At 40.7% G+C, this 16,438-nt stretch overlaps 1 protein-coding gene across 24 annotated transcripts in view; it reads left to right on the top strand.

The window, feature by feature from the left end:
• The window catches only part of PBRM1 (polybromo 1), a 76,450-nt gene that overhangs the window by 36,099 nt on the left and 23,913 nt on the right, over positions 1-16,438 (top strand). For 18 of the 24 annotated variants that reach the window (XM_077325789.1, XM_077325781.1, XM_077325783.1 and 15 more), the window contains 7 exons: positions 686-1,328; positions 4,509-4,720; positions 10,633-10,818; positions 12,317-12,474; positions 12,987-13,253; positions 14,926-15,071; positions 15,248-15,405. In XM_077325789.1, coding sequence (XP_077181904.1) covers positions 686-1,328; positions 4,509-4,720; positions 10,633-10,818; positions 12,317-12,474; positions 12,987-13,253; positions 14,926-15,071; positions 15,248-15,405 — 1,770 coding nt within the window. The remainder of the gene's footprint in view (positions 1-685; positions 1,329-4,508; positions 4,721-10,632; positions 10,819-12,316; positions 12,475-12,986; positions 13,254-14,925; positions 15,072-15,247; positions 15,406-16,438) is intronic. The other 6 variants (XM_077325800.1, XM_077325778.1, XM_077325795.1 and 3 more) reach the window with 1 other exon arrangement.

Raw genomic sequence — 16,438 nt, forward strand, 5'->3', positions numbered from 1 at the left:
ACCTCTCCCCTTCCCACTCTCTCCAGGCCCATCATTGGCCATTTTGGGAGGGAGGAAGTCAACATGAACATATATGGTCATATCACCCAATAAATGTTTAACGAATGTGTGTGTGTGCACACACATACATACATATAGATACACACATACACACACACACACACACACACACACACACACACACCACCCATTCAGGAAACTCTTCCAGGACCATGTGGAAACCCCAGGATTTCATGAAGCCCTGACTGAAAAAGCCTGATCTAGTGGCTCAGCAGCATTTACAGTCCTCTGCACATGCAGGGGGTTCTGTTCTCTAGGCTGTGTGCTGTAGTGTGTATGTGCTCAATAGTGAACTAGCAGATGCGAAAAGAATAATCCCTGTGTTAAACCCCAGTGTATATGACATTTTTAGGGAGTATATATTTTGATTCTGACATGGGGAATTTTTCTTTTTAAATCCACTAGACATTGTGGTTGAACAATGAGCTTGTCTCCTTTCCTGAGGTCATGGGTTATGTAACACTCTGAGAAATCACATGAACATTTCAAGAGAGGCTGTGATATGAATGACCTTACCAAACATCATGTTGTATCATGTTCTCCAATGAGTACCTGAGTAACCCAAGTCACAATGAATATGCAAAAGGCCGACTTCTTAAATAGATCACTTTTTTTCTCCATGTAGGTAGAAAAACTGGCATATCCCCTAAAAAATCAAAATACATGACTCCAATGCAGCAGAAACTTAATGAGGTGTATGAAGCAGTGAAGAACTACACAGATAAGCGAGGTAGAAGGCTCAGTGCTATTTTTCTACGACTTCCATCTCGGTCAGAGCTTCCTGACTACTACCTGACCATTAAAAAACCTGTTGATATGGAGAAGATAAGAAGTCACATGATGGCCAACAAGTACCAGGACATTGATGCCATGGTAGAAGATTTTGTAATGATGTTCAATAATGCCTGCACTTACAATGAGCCAGAATCCTTGATTTACAAAGATGCCCTGGTTCTGCATAAAGTTTTGCTTGAGACCAGAAGAGACATAGAAGGTGATGAAGATTCTCATGTCCCCAATGTAACTCTACTGATCCAGGAGCTTATACATAATCTTTTTGTCTCTGTCATGAGTCATCAAGATGATGAGGGCAGGTGCTATAGTGACTCCTTAGCTGAAATTCCTGCTGTTGATCCCAGTTTTCCAAATAAAGCACCTCTGACCTTTGATATCATACGAAAAAATGTAGAAACTAACCGGTACAGAAGACTGGACTTGTTTCAAGAGCATATGTTTGAAGTGTTGGAGCGAGCAAGGAGGATGAACCGGTAAGTAAAAACCTATCTTTATAAACCTCTGTTTTTGTCATTTGTCTTGCAAAAGCTGAGCTAATCTTCCTTTGCAGTGCTGTAATTTAGGACTGAAAACAATCATTTCAGGGCCACCTGTTTTCATTTTTAAAAGAAATTTCTTTGAAAATTCATTTGGGATTCTTAACAACATGCCATCATAGGCTAAATGGCTGCCTTCAATTTATTGTTATTTTTAAATAGATTTTTGCTTTTCTGCATTTTTTTGCTGTAGCTTTCCTCCTAACCATAGACAGTATTTAGCTGAAATCAGTGCCTATTTAATTCTGGATCTTAAAACATATTTGTTTTTTTAAAACATCTGGACTATTATTATTAGGAATAGTCTGGAACCTGGTGAAGACTAGTATGTTTTAAGGCTTAACTAAACCAGATTTGGTAGCTTTATGCATGGTTCTCCAGAACTTCCATAATTTAAATAGCAGCCACAGGGTTTGATTCAGAATTGTGGCACAAGAGGTAAGTGTGTGCGGGAGGTGACTCTTCCCTTCTGATTGGTTTCCTGATATGGAGCTGCCATTAGCTCTGGGAAGGAAAGACATACCAGACATTTTAGTTGAGAATTCAGAGTATATATGTACATTTTAAAAGATACATAGTTGGTGACCATCTTAGTGAAATTTTATACCCCTTAATGATGATTATTCTGAAAAGTGTTAGATGAGAATTGCAGCTTTTGTTATTGTAATGGCAATACTAGTTAAAATACACCTGTACATTTTCAGATGCAGGTGACTGAAAAACTCACTTGCAGAATTTTAATACTTTTTCTTAAAATATACAAACACTCTGTAAAGTTTTAATCTTCTGGAACTCAAGTTTATAGGGAGAACTATTCTTCAGCTTTTAAAGGACACTGATGTGATTAAAATTTCATATGGCAGTGCAGATGGGATCTGTGGCTTCCTTTTGTGAACTAAGGGCAGTTTCAGTAATCACAGTTACAGGTAGATTCAGGTGGGTAGCTGTGTTAGTCTGAAGCAGCAGAACAAAGTTTGAGTCCAGTAGCATCTTTAAGACCAATGAAATTTTATGGAAGATATAAACTTTTGTGTGCCGATACACTTCTTTGGGTATTCAGTATTCAAAGGAGTGTGCATGCACACGAAAGCTTATATCTTGAATAAAACTTAGTTGGACTTAAATATGCTATTGGACTCAAACTATGCTCCGCAGTTAAGGACGATAGAGCTGAAGCACAGATTCTATTTGAGCCTGGGGATTACTTGAAGGTCTGGACTTTTTACCTATCAGTTCTCCAAATATAGTAATTTAGATCCAGGGTCCATGCTGGGAAATACATCTCTGCCTTCCTCCAGTCATTTCTTCAGATAACTTGGAGCTAGGTCCCAGCCATTCTTCTCCTAATTCTGGATATGAAAGGCACACTTCCTTAATAAAATATTGCACTGTCTTCTGAAGAAAAAAGTAACAGCTTTCATATTCTGTAGTAAGGATACTGAAAGGAAGACAGTGTTGTTGTTTTTCAAAATCTTTACTAGTTTGGAAAACAACATAGAAAAGCATCTTGTCTTAAAAGAGACAGCTGCCTAAATGGTTTAACTGTTTAGGATGTCCTGAGGAAAACTATTTAATTCGTGAGATGAATACGTCTTGTCTCCCCCACACACACGCACGCACACTGCTCTTCTACCACTAAATCTATATGTGGCATGTCTTTGCTTTTATTGGTGGGCTGCTGTTCACTACTTGGCATGAAAACACCAGTCTGACTTTGTTCTTGTGACTCTAGCTACAAAGCGTCTAGAGAAGAAAGTACAAATGAGTCACCTTCATTGAATACCCATGTCATATGTGATGTGATCATGTTGTAGTGAGGATGCACCCACTCCACCATGGAAGTTGATATGGCAGCCCAGTTGATATGGCAGCTCCATCAACTGCAATGGTTGCCAGTTGAATTCCGGATCAGACTAAAGGTTCTGGTAATTACCTTCAAGGCCATTCGCGGTCAGGGCCCAGTGTACCTGAGGGATCGCCTCTCTGCCTACGCCCCCAAAAGAGCCCTGCGCTCCACTGCTAGAGGTCCCTGGCCCTAAAGAAGTCCGCCTGGTCTCAACCAGGGCCAGAGCATTCTCTGTTCTGGCCCCCACCTGGTGGAACGAGCTCCCAGAGGAGATCAGGGCCCTGACGGAGCTTAAACAGTTCCGCAGGGCCTGCAAGGAGGAGCTCTTCCGCCAGGCATTTGGTTGAGACCAGATATATATAACCAACAACAACCAAAGGGCCCCTGCTCCCCACCCCCCCTCAGAACACCACCTATACACTCTGGACCTGTTTGTATGTTACAACGTTGTATTGTTTATTGGTTATACAATTATAATGTTATATGTTTACAATTATCAGTTATTATTGCACGGCTACTCAAATATTTTATAAGACTGTTCCATGTATTGTTCTTATGTTATTATGTAAACCGCCCTGAGCCCTCGGGGAGGGCGGTATATAAATATAATAAATAAAATAAATAAATAAGTGCTGAATGAGGCCTCAGGCTTCCCGTACAAGCAGATACATGTTTGAAATGGTATAGAAAGCTCAAAGCCCAGAGTTAGAATTGGGCTGTTAAGTGTCAAGGTTAGGATGTGTATATCTGTTGATACTTGGAAAATAACTTGTGCCCAAAAGGAGTTCATTTATTTTTAGATCACTCACTCAGTAATGTCATTGTGTATAGTGTTTTGTCCATCCTGAGAGCTGTCTATCAACTTTATGGAATGTCCCCAAGTTCTAATATTTTAGGAGAGTGGAGTTCTATCTCCACTCTCTTGACTCCATGCGTGATTTTATAAACTTCTATCATGTCCATACTTAAGTCATCTCATTTTTAAACTCAAAATTCTTCAGCTGTTCCACATGAGAAAAGTAATCCAACCCCTTAATCATCCTTGATTGCCCTCCTCAGTACTTTTTCCAGCTTTAAAATGTTTATTTCAGGATATAGTGACCAGAACCACACATAGTATTGCAAATGAGGCTGAACAATAGATTTGTACATGGGCCGTCTTTTGGTTGCAGTAATACATTGTAAAACTAGTTACTTCACATTTCAGATTTTCAGGGCAAGTGCTTAGTCTGCTCTTAACTTGTCTCTTCACTGAGTTCTTTTCCTTTAAGGACTGATTCAGAGATTTATGAGGATGCAGTAGAACTACAGCAATTCTTTATCAAAATCCGTGATGAACTCTGCAAGAATGGAGAGATTCTTTTATCACCAGCCCTCAGTTACACCACCAAACACCTTCATAATGATGTGGAAAAAGAAAAGAAGGAAAAACTTCCAAAGGAAATGGAGGAGGACAAGCTCAAAAGAGAAGAGGAGAAGAGAGGTAACATGGTGATTAAAAGAGCTATGTGTTATAATTTTACATTGGCATATATTTTCTGAATATTTACTGAAATAAGAAAATACATTAACCTTTGTCTAGAGTTACTATTTATTTATTTATTTTCTTAGTACTGCTTAAGGAGATAGCAATCGTTTTCTGCGATACCAGCGTAACTTAATACTTTGTATAATTGTGCGATAGAGAGAGGCATGTTTAAAGACTCATTTTACTCTCCTTTGCCTTTACAATCTCTGGAAGCAAGTCAATTAAATAATAATAATAATACATTTTAAGTGTGGGAGCAAAAATAACGTAGCACAGTACCTATAAAATCCTTCTTTCAGATTAGCTTGAAATTAAGTACAAACCATGAACAGAAGGAAGTTACAAAACAAATCTCTCCCTCCCCCTCCCGTGGTAACCTCTCTCCACTCAGTATCTCTAGAAGGTTAAGAGTCCCTTGCCATGCTGCATGAAAATGAAACAGCAGAAATCACTCCCCTCTTGTAGAAGCTATTTCATAACAGGAGTGAGAGTTTGCAAAAAGGAAGGGGTAATTTCTTCTGATTTCTCCTACAACTCACTCTATTTCCAAGACTCCTCTGACCTCCTGTAGTCACTTAGTTGGGGTTGGATGGGAGAAGGGGTCATTCGTGATCTGTAGGATCCAACCATTGCTGATGACAAGTGTGTGTAATTCATTAATCTTTCCCAAAGAAAGTGGTGTTTGGATACAGGATAGTAAATAAGCCAAGGAGTCAGCATTCAAACCAATTATGAAAAGACATCATTCTTTAGTGTAGGGTATTTTATATGTCCAGATACTGGCCATGAGTTCATACTTGATTATCTTAACAGATTTTCTCACACTGAGCCAAATATGAGTGATTACGTATGCAAAAAAGATGGGATATAAAGGACATAACTTAGCCTTGTGCTAAAGAGAAGACAAATTTAGCAGTAGCAAACCAATCATTTGGGGGGATGTAAGTGATTGGCAGGTTTTTGAAGTGCTGATGTTCAAGAAATATTGTGGCATTAGTTTTCATGGACAACAAATGCATGTTCGCATCCAGTGTCTTAAGTATTGCCTTTAATCTGAAAGACTAAAGTCTGATTCAGATGTGTGATGGAGCCTTAAGATATCATTTATCACTTATTTATCACTTCATTGTGAATTAAGCAAGAGTCCAGTAGCACCTTAAAGACTCCAAAAATTTGTGTGAGGGTATGAGCTTTCATGAGTCACTGCTCATGATTTCAGTCTGAATTGATGTGTTAAAAATATACGAAAGCAGATTGCATCTGGCTCCAGATCCCAGTCGAGTTGGAGGAGAGATTGGGCTTTGCTAGAGTCTGGAATGATTTGCTGTGGCTGGCTAAGCAGTTTGGAATTTTTTGCCCCTTGTAAGTTTTATGCAAGGTAGAGGAAGGTGTGCAAGCTCAAAAATTACTCAGTTGCATATACACTTTTCACACCGAGTAATATTTCAGAATTTGTGTTAGGGATTATTTATTTAAGAATATCTCCATGCTAAAAATGTACATGTCAAATAGACTGCCAGGCTTTGTAGGATGTGTAACCTTTTGGCTTATGGTGTTACTGGAGCACGCTTTTAAACAGAATTCCCCACATCCATTTTTGGGAGTATCAAAGGGCGATATAAAAATCTAAATAAATAAATAAAACTGTACCGCAGCTATTGAAATGGGAGTAAACGTTTGTTATGTGCGAAGTCGTGTCCGACCCATCGCAACCCCATGGACAATGATCCTCCAGGCCTTCCTGTCCTCTACCATTCCCCGGAGTCCATTTAAGTTTGCACCTACTGCTTCAGTGACTCCATCCAGCCACCTCATTCTCTGTCGTCCCTTCTTCTTTTGCCCTCGATCGCTCCCAGCATTAGGCTCTTCTCCAGGGAGTCCTTCCTTCTCATGAGGTGGCCAAAGTATTTGAGTTTCATCTTCAGGATCTGGCCTTCTAAAGAGCAGTCAGGGTTGATCTCCTCTAGGACTGACCGGTTTGTTCGCCTTGCAGTCCAAGGGACTCGCAGGAGTCTTCTCCAGCACCAGAGTTCAAAAGCCTCAATTCTTTGACGTTCGGCCTTCCTTATGGTCCAACTTTCGCAGCCATACATTGCAACTGGGAAGACCATAGCCTTGACTAAACGCACTTTTGTTGGCAGGGTGATGTCTCTGCTTTTTAGGATGCTGTCTAGATTTGCCATAGCTTTCCTCCCCAGGAGCAAGCGTCTTTTAATTTCTTTGCTGCAGTCCCCATCTGCAGTGATCTTGGAGTCCAGGAAAATAAAATCTGTCACTATCTCCATTTCTTCCCCATCTATTTGCCAGGAATTGAGAGGGCCGGATGCCATGATCTTTGTTTTCTTGATGTTGAGTTTCAAGCCAACTTTTGCACTCTCCTCCTTCACCCGCATCAACAGGCTCTTTAGTTCCTCTTCACTTTCTGCCATTAGAGTGGTATCATCTGCATATCTGAGGTTGTTGATATTTCTCCCTGCAATCTTGATCCCAATTTGTGACTCCTCTAATCCCGCATTTCTCATGATGTGCTCTGCATACAAGTTAAATAGGCAAGGCGACAGTATACAGCCTTGCCGAACTCCTTTCTCAATTTTGAACCAGTCAGTGATTCCATGTTCAGTTCTCACTGTTGCTTCTTGACCTGCATATAAATTTCTCAAGAGACAAATAAGATGCTCTGGTATTCCCATCTCTTTAAGAACTTGCCACAATTTGTTGTGCTCCACACAATCAAAGGCTTTAGCATAGTCAATGAAGCAGAAGTAGACGTTCTTCTGGTACTCCCTAGCTTTCTCCATGATCCAGCGTATGTTGGCAATTTGATCTCTAGTTCCTCTGCCTCTTCGAAATCCTGCCTGTACTTCTGGAAGTTCTCGGTCCACATATTGCTGGAGCCTAGCTTGTAGGATTTTGAGCATAACTTTGCTAGCATGAGAAATTAGTGCAATGGTGCGGTAGTTTGAGCATTCTTTGGCATTGCCCTTCTTTGGGATTGGAATGTAAACTGACCTTTTCCAATCCTGTGGCCATTGTTGAGTTTTCCAAATTTGCTGGCATATTGAGTGTAGCACTTTTACTGCATCGTCCTTTAAGATTTTGAATAGTTCAACTGGAATGCTGTCACCACCACTAGCTTTATTGTTGCTCAGACTTCCTAAGGCCCATTTGACTTCACATTCCAGGATGTCTGGCTCCAGGTCAGTAACTACCCCACTGTGGTCATCAGGGATGTTAAGCTCGCTCTTGTATAGTTGTTCTGTATAATTTTGCCACCTTTGTTTAATCTCTTCTGCTTCTGTGAGGTCCCTACCATTTTGGTCCCTTATCATACCCAACTTTGCATGAAACGTTCTCTTCATATCTCCAATTTTCTTGAAAAGATCTCTGGTCCTCCCCATTCTATTGTTTTCTTCTATTTGTTTGCACTGTTCATTTAAGAAGGCATTCTTATCTCTTCTAGCTTTTCTCTGGAATTCTGCATTCAATTGGGTGTATCTTTCTCTTTCTCCCTTGCCTTTCACTTCCCTTCTCTCCTTAGCTATTTGTAAAGCTTCCTCAGACAGCCATTTTGATTTCTTGCATTTCTTTTTCTTTGGGATGGTTTTATTTGCTACCTCTTGTACAATGTTGCGAACCTCAGTCCATAGTTCTTCAGGCACTCTATCTATCAGATCTAATTCCTTAAATCTATTTGTCACCTCTACTGTGTATTCGTCGGGGATATGATTTAGTTCATACCTGAGTGGCCTAGTGCTTTTCCCTACTTTCTTCAATTTAAGCCTAAATTTTGCAACAAGAAGCTCATGATCTGAACCACAGTCAGCTCCTGGTCTTGTTTTTATTGACTGGATAGAACTTTTCCATCTTTGGCTGCAGAGCACATAGTCAATCTGATTTCTGTGTTGACAGTCTGGTGATGTCCATGTGTAGAGTCGTCTCTTGGGTTGTTGGAAAAGAGTGTTTGCTTATAACCATTGTATTCTCTTGACAAAATTCTACCAGCCTGTGCCCTGCTTCATTTTGTACTCCAAGGCCAAACTTGCCTGTTATCCCGGTTATCTTTTGGCTTCCTACTTTAGCATTCCAATCCCCCATGATGATAAGCACATCATTTTTTGGCGTTGCTTCTAGAAGGTGTTGTAGGGCTTCATAGAACTGATCAACTTCATCCTCTTCAGCAGCAGTGGTTGGGGCATAGACCTGGATCACTGTGATGTTGAATGGTTTGCCTTGGATTCGAACTGAGATCATTCTGTCACTTTGGGGATTGTATCCCAAGACTGCCTTTCCTACTCTCTTATTGATTATGAAGGCTACTCCATTTCTTCTGCGAGATTCTTGTCCACAGTAGTATACCTGATGGTCATCTGAATTAAATTCACCCATTCTTGTCCATTTTAGTTCACTGATTCCTAAAATGTCGATGTTCAGTCTTGTCATTTCTTGTTTGACCACGTCCAGCTTACCTTGATTCATGGATCTGACGTTCCAGGTTCCTATGGAATAAAAATCTTTACAGCATCGGACTGTCTTTTCGCCACCAGTTACTTCCACAACTGAGCGTCCTTTCGGCTTTGGCCCAGTCGCTTCATTCATTCTGGCGCTACTCGTACTAGCCGTCTGCTCATCCCCAGTAGCATATTGGACACCTTCCGACCTGAGGGGTTCATCTTCCGGCGTCATATCGTTATGCCTATTGGAACTGTCCATAGAGTTTTCATGGCAAAGATACTGGAGTGGTTTGCCATTTCCTTCTCCAGTGGATCACCTTTTGTCAGAGCTCTCAGCTATGACCTGTCCGTCTTGGGTGGCCCTGCACGGTATAGCTCATAGCTTCACTGAACTACGCAAGCCCCCTTGCCACAACAAGGCAGCGATCCTTGAAGGGGGGGGAGTAAAAGTAGATTATATTAATCATTATTAATTATTAATCATTCTCAAAAGGGTATATTTTCAGATTTCTATGCCGTCCTTCCCTAAAGGCTCAGGGTGGCTCACAACATTCCGTATATACTATATATAAAATACGTTAAAACCACTTTAAAATCAGTCTGATTGATTCAAGTTAAAAACCATATCAAAGAGTTGCCACCTTCTCTCTTGCTGGAGAGGGGGGAACATAAAGTGCCATTCCTGATGTTAAAATTGGCGATTTAAAAAAAATAACAATCCAGAAGTTATTAGATGCTTTCAGCAGGGAAGCCAGAAAGAGATTATTTTAGGCCTCAACTGTAGGCCTGGCAGAACAGTTCTGTTTTACAGGCCCTACAGAATTGTCCCACAGGGCCCTGATCTCACTATAACAGTAATCTTGCGGAGCACTTTAATAGTGTTTCCAGAAGACCTGGTTTACTAATAACTATCGCAGAACTGCTTAAATAAGCTCACCCATCCCTGCATATGATTGGAGTGTAAAGGAACAATTGAGCTTCCTCTTTGAACTTTCCTAGCTCTAGTCATACAAAGAGATATGCCCAACCCATATTTTGTTGTACCAGGCAGTAGGTGGGCATAGCTTGAAGAAAATATGCAGTTAGCACTAAAGTGGTTGAATGGCATTCTCCAAAGAAAAATAAAAGCAAAAGCACTGTGAAAGCATTTTAAAATTGGCCATTTATTCAAACTGGTACAGAGAAGTGCAAGACAGAACTGCAAAATAGGCTGCAAACACCATTATCTACCGACATCAGGCAATTTCCTGTGGAAAAGAACTGTTAAGCAGTAACTTGGATTAGCAGTTTGAGTTCTAGTAAACAGCAATTCTCTGTGAGAAAAGTCCTTAATGTGTACTATAACAAGGTGTGGAGTCTTGGATCTTTAAACTAATTTTCATTCATTTCAAATGTTTCCTTTTATGTTGCAATAAGAAGCTGAAAAGAGTGAAGATTCTTCTGGAGGATCAGCATTGTCTAGTTTACACAGGACATACAGCCAAGACTGCAGCTTTAAGAACAGCATGTATCATGTTGGAGATTATGTATATGTTGAACCTGCAGAAGCCAATTTGCAACCTCATATAGTCTGTATTGAACGACTGTGGGAAGATTCAGCTGGTAAGGAAAGCAAACACCGTAGGTTCCTGCCTTAAAAATTCCACCTTTTAGGAATTAGAAGAACTTCTACAAAAAACTTGTGTGCTGTTTGGCTTTAGGAATATATCCAAATGCATTGGATCTGGGGAAGTCTAGGCAAAATTCCTCTTGGGCAGTGCAGCCCAGCTGCCTCCTTCCTGCTGTAGCCCTTTATCCAGCAAAGCAGCTCCTCATCGTGGGACTTTGGGGTGTGCTGTGGGAGGTGCAGTTGGTTTGAGGAATCCTCATAAATTTGAGACTACTGCTGCTTGTGCAAGCAGAATGCACTTCTGTTCACACGAGAAACCTTTTGGATACCAGCCAACAACTGAATAGTTGACCTTTGATGACTGAGTACCTTAAACTCTGATCCCAGTTATGGATGGCATAATAAAAAGCTCTGTGTGATGATGTAACATGAAGTTTCCCTGATAGATTGGTGCTGTTCTGCAACCATTCAGTTGGGCTTATTCTGGCAAAAGAGTCTAAATGTGCTGCCTACTAATAAGAATGTGTGGAAGTATAATTTTTAAAATTCTATGGAATAATAAAGCAAAAAAATATGAAGAACTTCTAATATAGTTATGGCTGACAAGATCAGCAACCACGCAGTTATTTCCTGTTTGTTAAACACTATCCATAGTGCTTTCACAGAGATGTAATTCTGTTGTACAAAATTTTGCAGGTGGATTAATGCTATACTGCCTCACTCCAAGGTTGCTCTTGCAGTTCTGGGGCATGTGTTATTCTTCCTTGAAACACCACAAATGCCAACTGAATGTGTTTAGTTGCCCAGTCCACTTCACTCCATTCCAGCAACCCATCCCCCTTACCTGCTTCATTATGTTAGTGTCTATTCATTGTTTAGATTGTTTGTTTGTTTGTTTATTTCTATGTTGCCCTCCTAGAGGACCAGCTCATGAATGTTACTCCTTTGAGAGGCTATGTATCTCCACTGTAATACAAAATAGTAAGAGATCAAGATCTGAGTTCAGTAGCACCAGAGCCAGCTTATTGTAGTGGTCAAGACTGGTGACCTCTAATCTAGACAGCCAGGTTTGATTCCGCACTCCTTCACTTGCAGCCAGCTTGGGTGATCTTGGGCTAGTCATAGTCCTGTTAGAGCTATTCTCATAGCAGTTGTGTCAGAGCTCTCTCAGCCCCACCTACCTCACAAGGTGGCTATTGTGGGGAGAGGAAGGGAAGATCGATTGTAAGCTGCTTTAAGATTCCTTTGGGTATAAAAACCAGCTCTTCTTAATCTATAGCAAGGCCATCTTCCTGTTCCCTCTGAATTGCCACTCTCTCTTATGGAATCTGGCTTTTCAGGCATATGGCTATAAAAATACTCTCTTCCTGAAGTTACACACTTTCCTACTGTACAAACCTTTGAATACCATCCAGCATAACTTCATAGCAAGATACTAAAGTTAGTTTTATATTTCGTTAATATAATAATAATCTGTTTCCTTATTTGTAGGAGAAAAATGGTTGTATGGCTGCTGGTTTTACCGACCAAACGAAACATTCCATCTTGCGACCCGGAAATTTTTGGAGAAGGAAGTGTTCAAGAGTGACTATTACAATAAAATTCCTGTGAATAAAATTCTAGGCAAATGTGTAGTCATGTTTGTTAAGGTAAGATGAAAGTATATAGACTGTTAAATTGAATACTGCATTATTGTATATTTTCAGGTATGCCTGGGCGAAAAACAATCATGCTTCCGATGTTTATTATAGTAGAGTAAATGTTTATATTTTTCTTTATATACTTTTATATATGCATTTCACTCTTCATAATTAGTCAGTGATTCAATACAATAAATGGCTCATTAGGCATATCATTTTAAAGTGACTATCTATTGATAATTTTTCTGCTTTTTAAAATATTAGTAGTTCTATGTCTTGGACCTCATCATCCATTAAGGGAGGGGAGAGCTGAAAAGCTGCCATTTATTCTGCCCTTTGGGACCTGGGCTTCATGACCTTCATATAATAACTGCTATGAAATCCTGAAAGTAACCAGAGGAATTTAGTCATTGTGATTAGATAGTATTTTCCCACGCACCCTAAATAAACAAATGTTGGTTTATGAGCATATATTGTTCTGTAATGTGTCATCAAAATGATTCTTTCTTTCTGTTCAACAGGAGTACTTTAAGTTGTGTCCAGAAAATTTTAGGGGTGAAGATGTCTATGTTTGTGAATCACGGTACTCTGCAAAGACAAAGTCCTTTAAGAAAATAAAATTGTGGACTATGCCAATTAGTTCTGTACGATTTGTCCCACGAGATGTGCCCTTGCCCGTGGTTCGAGTTGCATCAGTCTTTGCTAATACAGACAGAATTGATGATGAAAAACATACTGAAACATTAGAGGAAAACAAAGCAGGAGACAATGTCCTTAGTCTTGAAAAGGTAAAAAAGTTAAGTGGCTGACTGTTCAAATGAAGCTGCCTGATGAAAATGCTTTGACTTTTGTGTTTATCATTAGACTAGCTTCAAAGCCCGTTCCTAAGAATGGGCCCTGAAAGGGTCCCCTCCCCTGGCCAGGCAGATTAAGATGGCTTTGGGCCGCAGCTCGCAGCCAAAGCAAGTGGGGTGGGCGGGGGCTGGGCAGCTTGTTAGCAGGGCCAAGACGGAGCTCCTTAGCAGGCAGTCACAGCAGGCCAGGAGGCCCTCGTTAGCAAGCCATCCACCACAACCCTTTGCCCAGGGCCTCTCCCCTTATCTGCTGCTGGCTCCAGGCACTGAGGCGTCTGAGAGCAGAAGCTAGAGTCCAGGGCTGGAGGGCGGAAGCTGCAGGGGCAGGGCCAATCAGGACAAAGCTGGCTGCACCCTGATTGGTTCTATTCCAACTTGGACAGCCGGACATGTCCCACCCCCTAGGCTGTTTCAGAAATATATAAAGGAACAACAATGGATAAGGATATGTGTGTTTTTTTAAAGTGTTAATCAGATTATGGATAAAGCTGCCTTACCCCGGTCAGGAGGTTAGTGTTATAAGGCTTAGTAGTATGTATTGGCAGCAGCTTTCCAGGGACTTAAGTAGAGTTCTTTAATTACAGCTGATCCCTTTAACTGGAATCCCTGAAGATTGAACCTGGGATCTTCCACGTGCAAAGCTGATGCTCTACCACTGACACACACCCTTTTATTAAAGTTAGAAAACTGACTCTGAAACTGCTGCACTCTGCTGCAAAAAAAGAAAAAAAAATAGCTGTATTTTACATGTGAATATCTGAGGTTTTTTAGTTATTTTAATATTTAGTAATAGCCATATTCCTTGGCACACACTCTCTGTGTGCCAAGGAATATAGCTAGGATGCTGTCTTTCTCCCACTCATCCAGTGGCTATCAGACAAAGCCAGTACATTTTCTGTCGTGACTCTTCTTTTATGGAATGCCATCACTTTGATTACCTACGCGATTCCTGATCTTTTCTGTTTCAGTTGTCCACTTCATTCATTTTTATTTAGCCATTTGTGTTGTTTATTTCCTCTCCTTTTCTCTTGGGCAATGGATTTCTTTTCAAAGAAGTCCTTGGGTAATGGATTTCTAAGTTTTATCTGTATTGGTTTTTATGGTTGTTGCTCTGTGATGCTGCCATGTTTTATATTTTGTTGTTGGATGGTTTAAGGATGGCAAATTGATTTCCAAAATAAACAAATGAAGAAGAAGAGTTGTTTCTTATATGTTGCTTTTCTCTACCCGAAGGAGTCTCAAAGCAGCTTACATTCACCTTCCCTTTCCTCTCCCCACAACAGACACCCTGTGAGGTCAGTGAGGCTGAAAGAGCCCTCATATTACTGCTCGGTCAGAGCAGCTCAAGGTCACTCAGCTGGCTGCATGTGGAGGAGCAGGGAATCAAACCCGGCTCGCCAGATTAGAAATCTGCACTCCTAATCACTGTACCAACCACTACACCAAATGAGAAACAGTTGATTTCCAAAATAAACAAATGTTTGTGCACAATGGAATTCCTAGCTCTCACACAGTTTCTTTGGATGTGTCTTTGGATATGACCGGTACACTTCAGTACTATATTTTTTTCCTGTTTCTCAACCCTTAAATACATTTTTTGGTACAGGATAAAGAAGATGTTCCAGTAGATATGTCAAATGGAGAACCCGGCTGTCACTACTATGAACAACTTTGTTACAACGATATGTGGCTGAAAGTTGGGGATTGTGTGTTTATAAAATCACATGGCTTAGTCCGACCGAGAGTTGGGAGGTATGCATGTCTTTTTGTGTAGCTACTGACTGGAAAATTGTTGAACTGTATTCCAGTTCAGGGTACATGTACAAAAGCAAAAAAATTGATACAAATATCAAACCAAACATCTGTTAAAATTTGTTATTAGAGCTTGTCTTGATACTTTAAAGGAATCGTTTGTCTGTATTTTTCAGAATAGAAAAAATGTGGGTACGAGATGGAGCTGCGTATTTCTTTGGGCCAATCTTTATACATCCGGAGGAAACAGAGCATGAACCAACTAAAATGTTTTATAAGAAGGAAGTTTTTTTGAGTAACCTGGAAGAGACTTGTCCCATGACTTGCATTTTGGGTAATAGAAGACTCTAGCTCACATATATGTTTTAAACTGTATGGTTAAATCCTCTGGTCTATTGAATTCTGATGCTACGGGAAGGAGATGTTTGATCTTGTGATTGTGGTTGCTAAAATGAAGTGTCTGTTGTACAGTTACGATTTTTCAAAAAATGTTTGTTTTTTAAAGTAGTAGCTTCATTTATAGAAAAGAGAACCACCGTATTCTGAAGTACAATAGATTCCTCATCCAATGTTATTTATCTTGTAGTAATTTTTGTCATGCTTGATATAGCATTTAAATTAACTTGAATACTACCAAGAGACACAGTTTATGTAATGGCTGCTGCTATCTGGCAAGGTAGATTTAAATGAATATAGTCTTCAATAAAGATACTGACTTTTTAATCATTGTGAACCATTTTAAAAAGTTTATGTTTATTTGAAATACAATAAATTATAATAGGCAGGGAAGGACCATGTGTTTGTCTTGGAGAGATCATTATCTTCAGTGGTCCCCAATCTTTTTATCACCGGGGGCCAGTCGACGCTTAACAATTTTACTGAGGCGGGGGGGGAGGGTAGTCGTTTGCCGAGGGACGTCATCGCTGCCGCCCGAGCCCCTGCTTAGCTTGCTTTCCCGCCGGAGCCCCTGACTTCCCGCTGCCCACTGGGGGGCGCGGCCAGCAGCAGCTGCGCAGTGCCACTCCAAGGAGGAGCCCCAGCAATGGTGGCCGCCAGAGAGCACCAAAGGTGAGCTGGCGGCAGAGTGCCAGGGCAGTCCCCGAGGCAGCAGCCAGGGAGGAGGACGAGGAGGAGCCACAGCACAGTACCGACTGATCCATGGACCGGGGGTTGGGGACAGCTGGTTATCTTGAACTAGCAGTAGAAACCCTGCATGCAGCAAGTAAGGAATTTCTTTATTAAAATTTGTATCCCTTTCAACAATTCTCCAGGTGACTGTTAAGACACCATGTGCCAAAACAGGCACAGGACAAGGATAGAAAACAGAAACCTGACAGAGCATAGTTTTCAGTACCCTCTTAAATGAT

This window comes from Paroedura picta, chromosome 3, assembly GCF_049243985.1.
Source record: "Paroedura picta isolate Pp20150507F chromosome 3, Ppicta_v3.0, whole genome shotgun sequence".
Classification (NCBI taxonomy): domain Eukaryota; kingdom Metazoa; phylum Chordata; class Lepidosauria; order Squamata; family Gekkonidae; genus Paroedura; species Paroedura picta.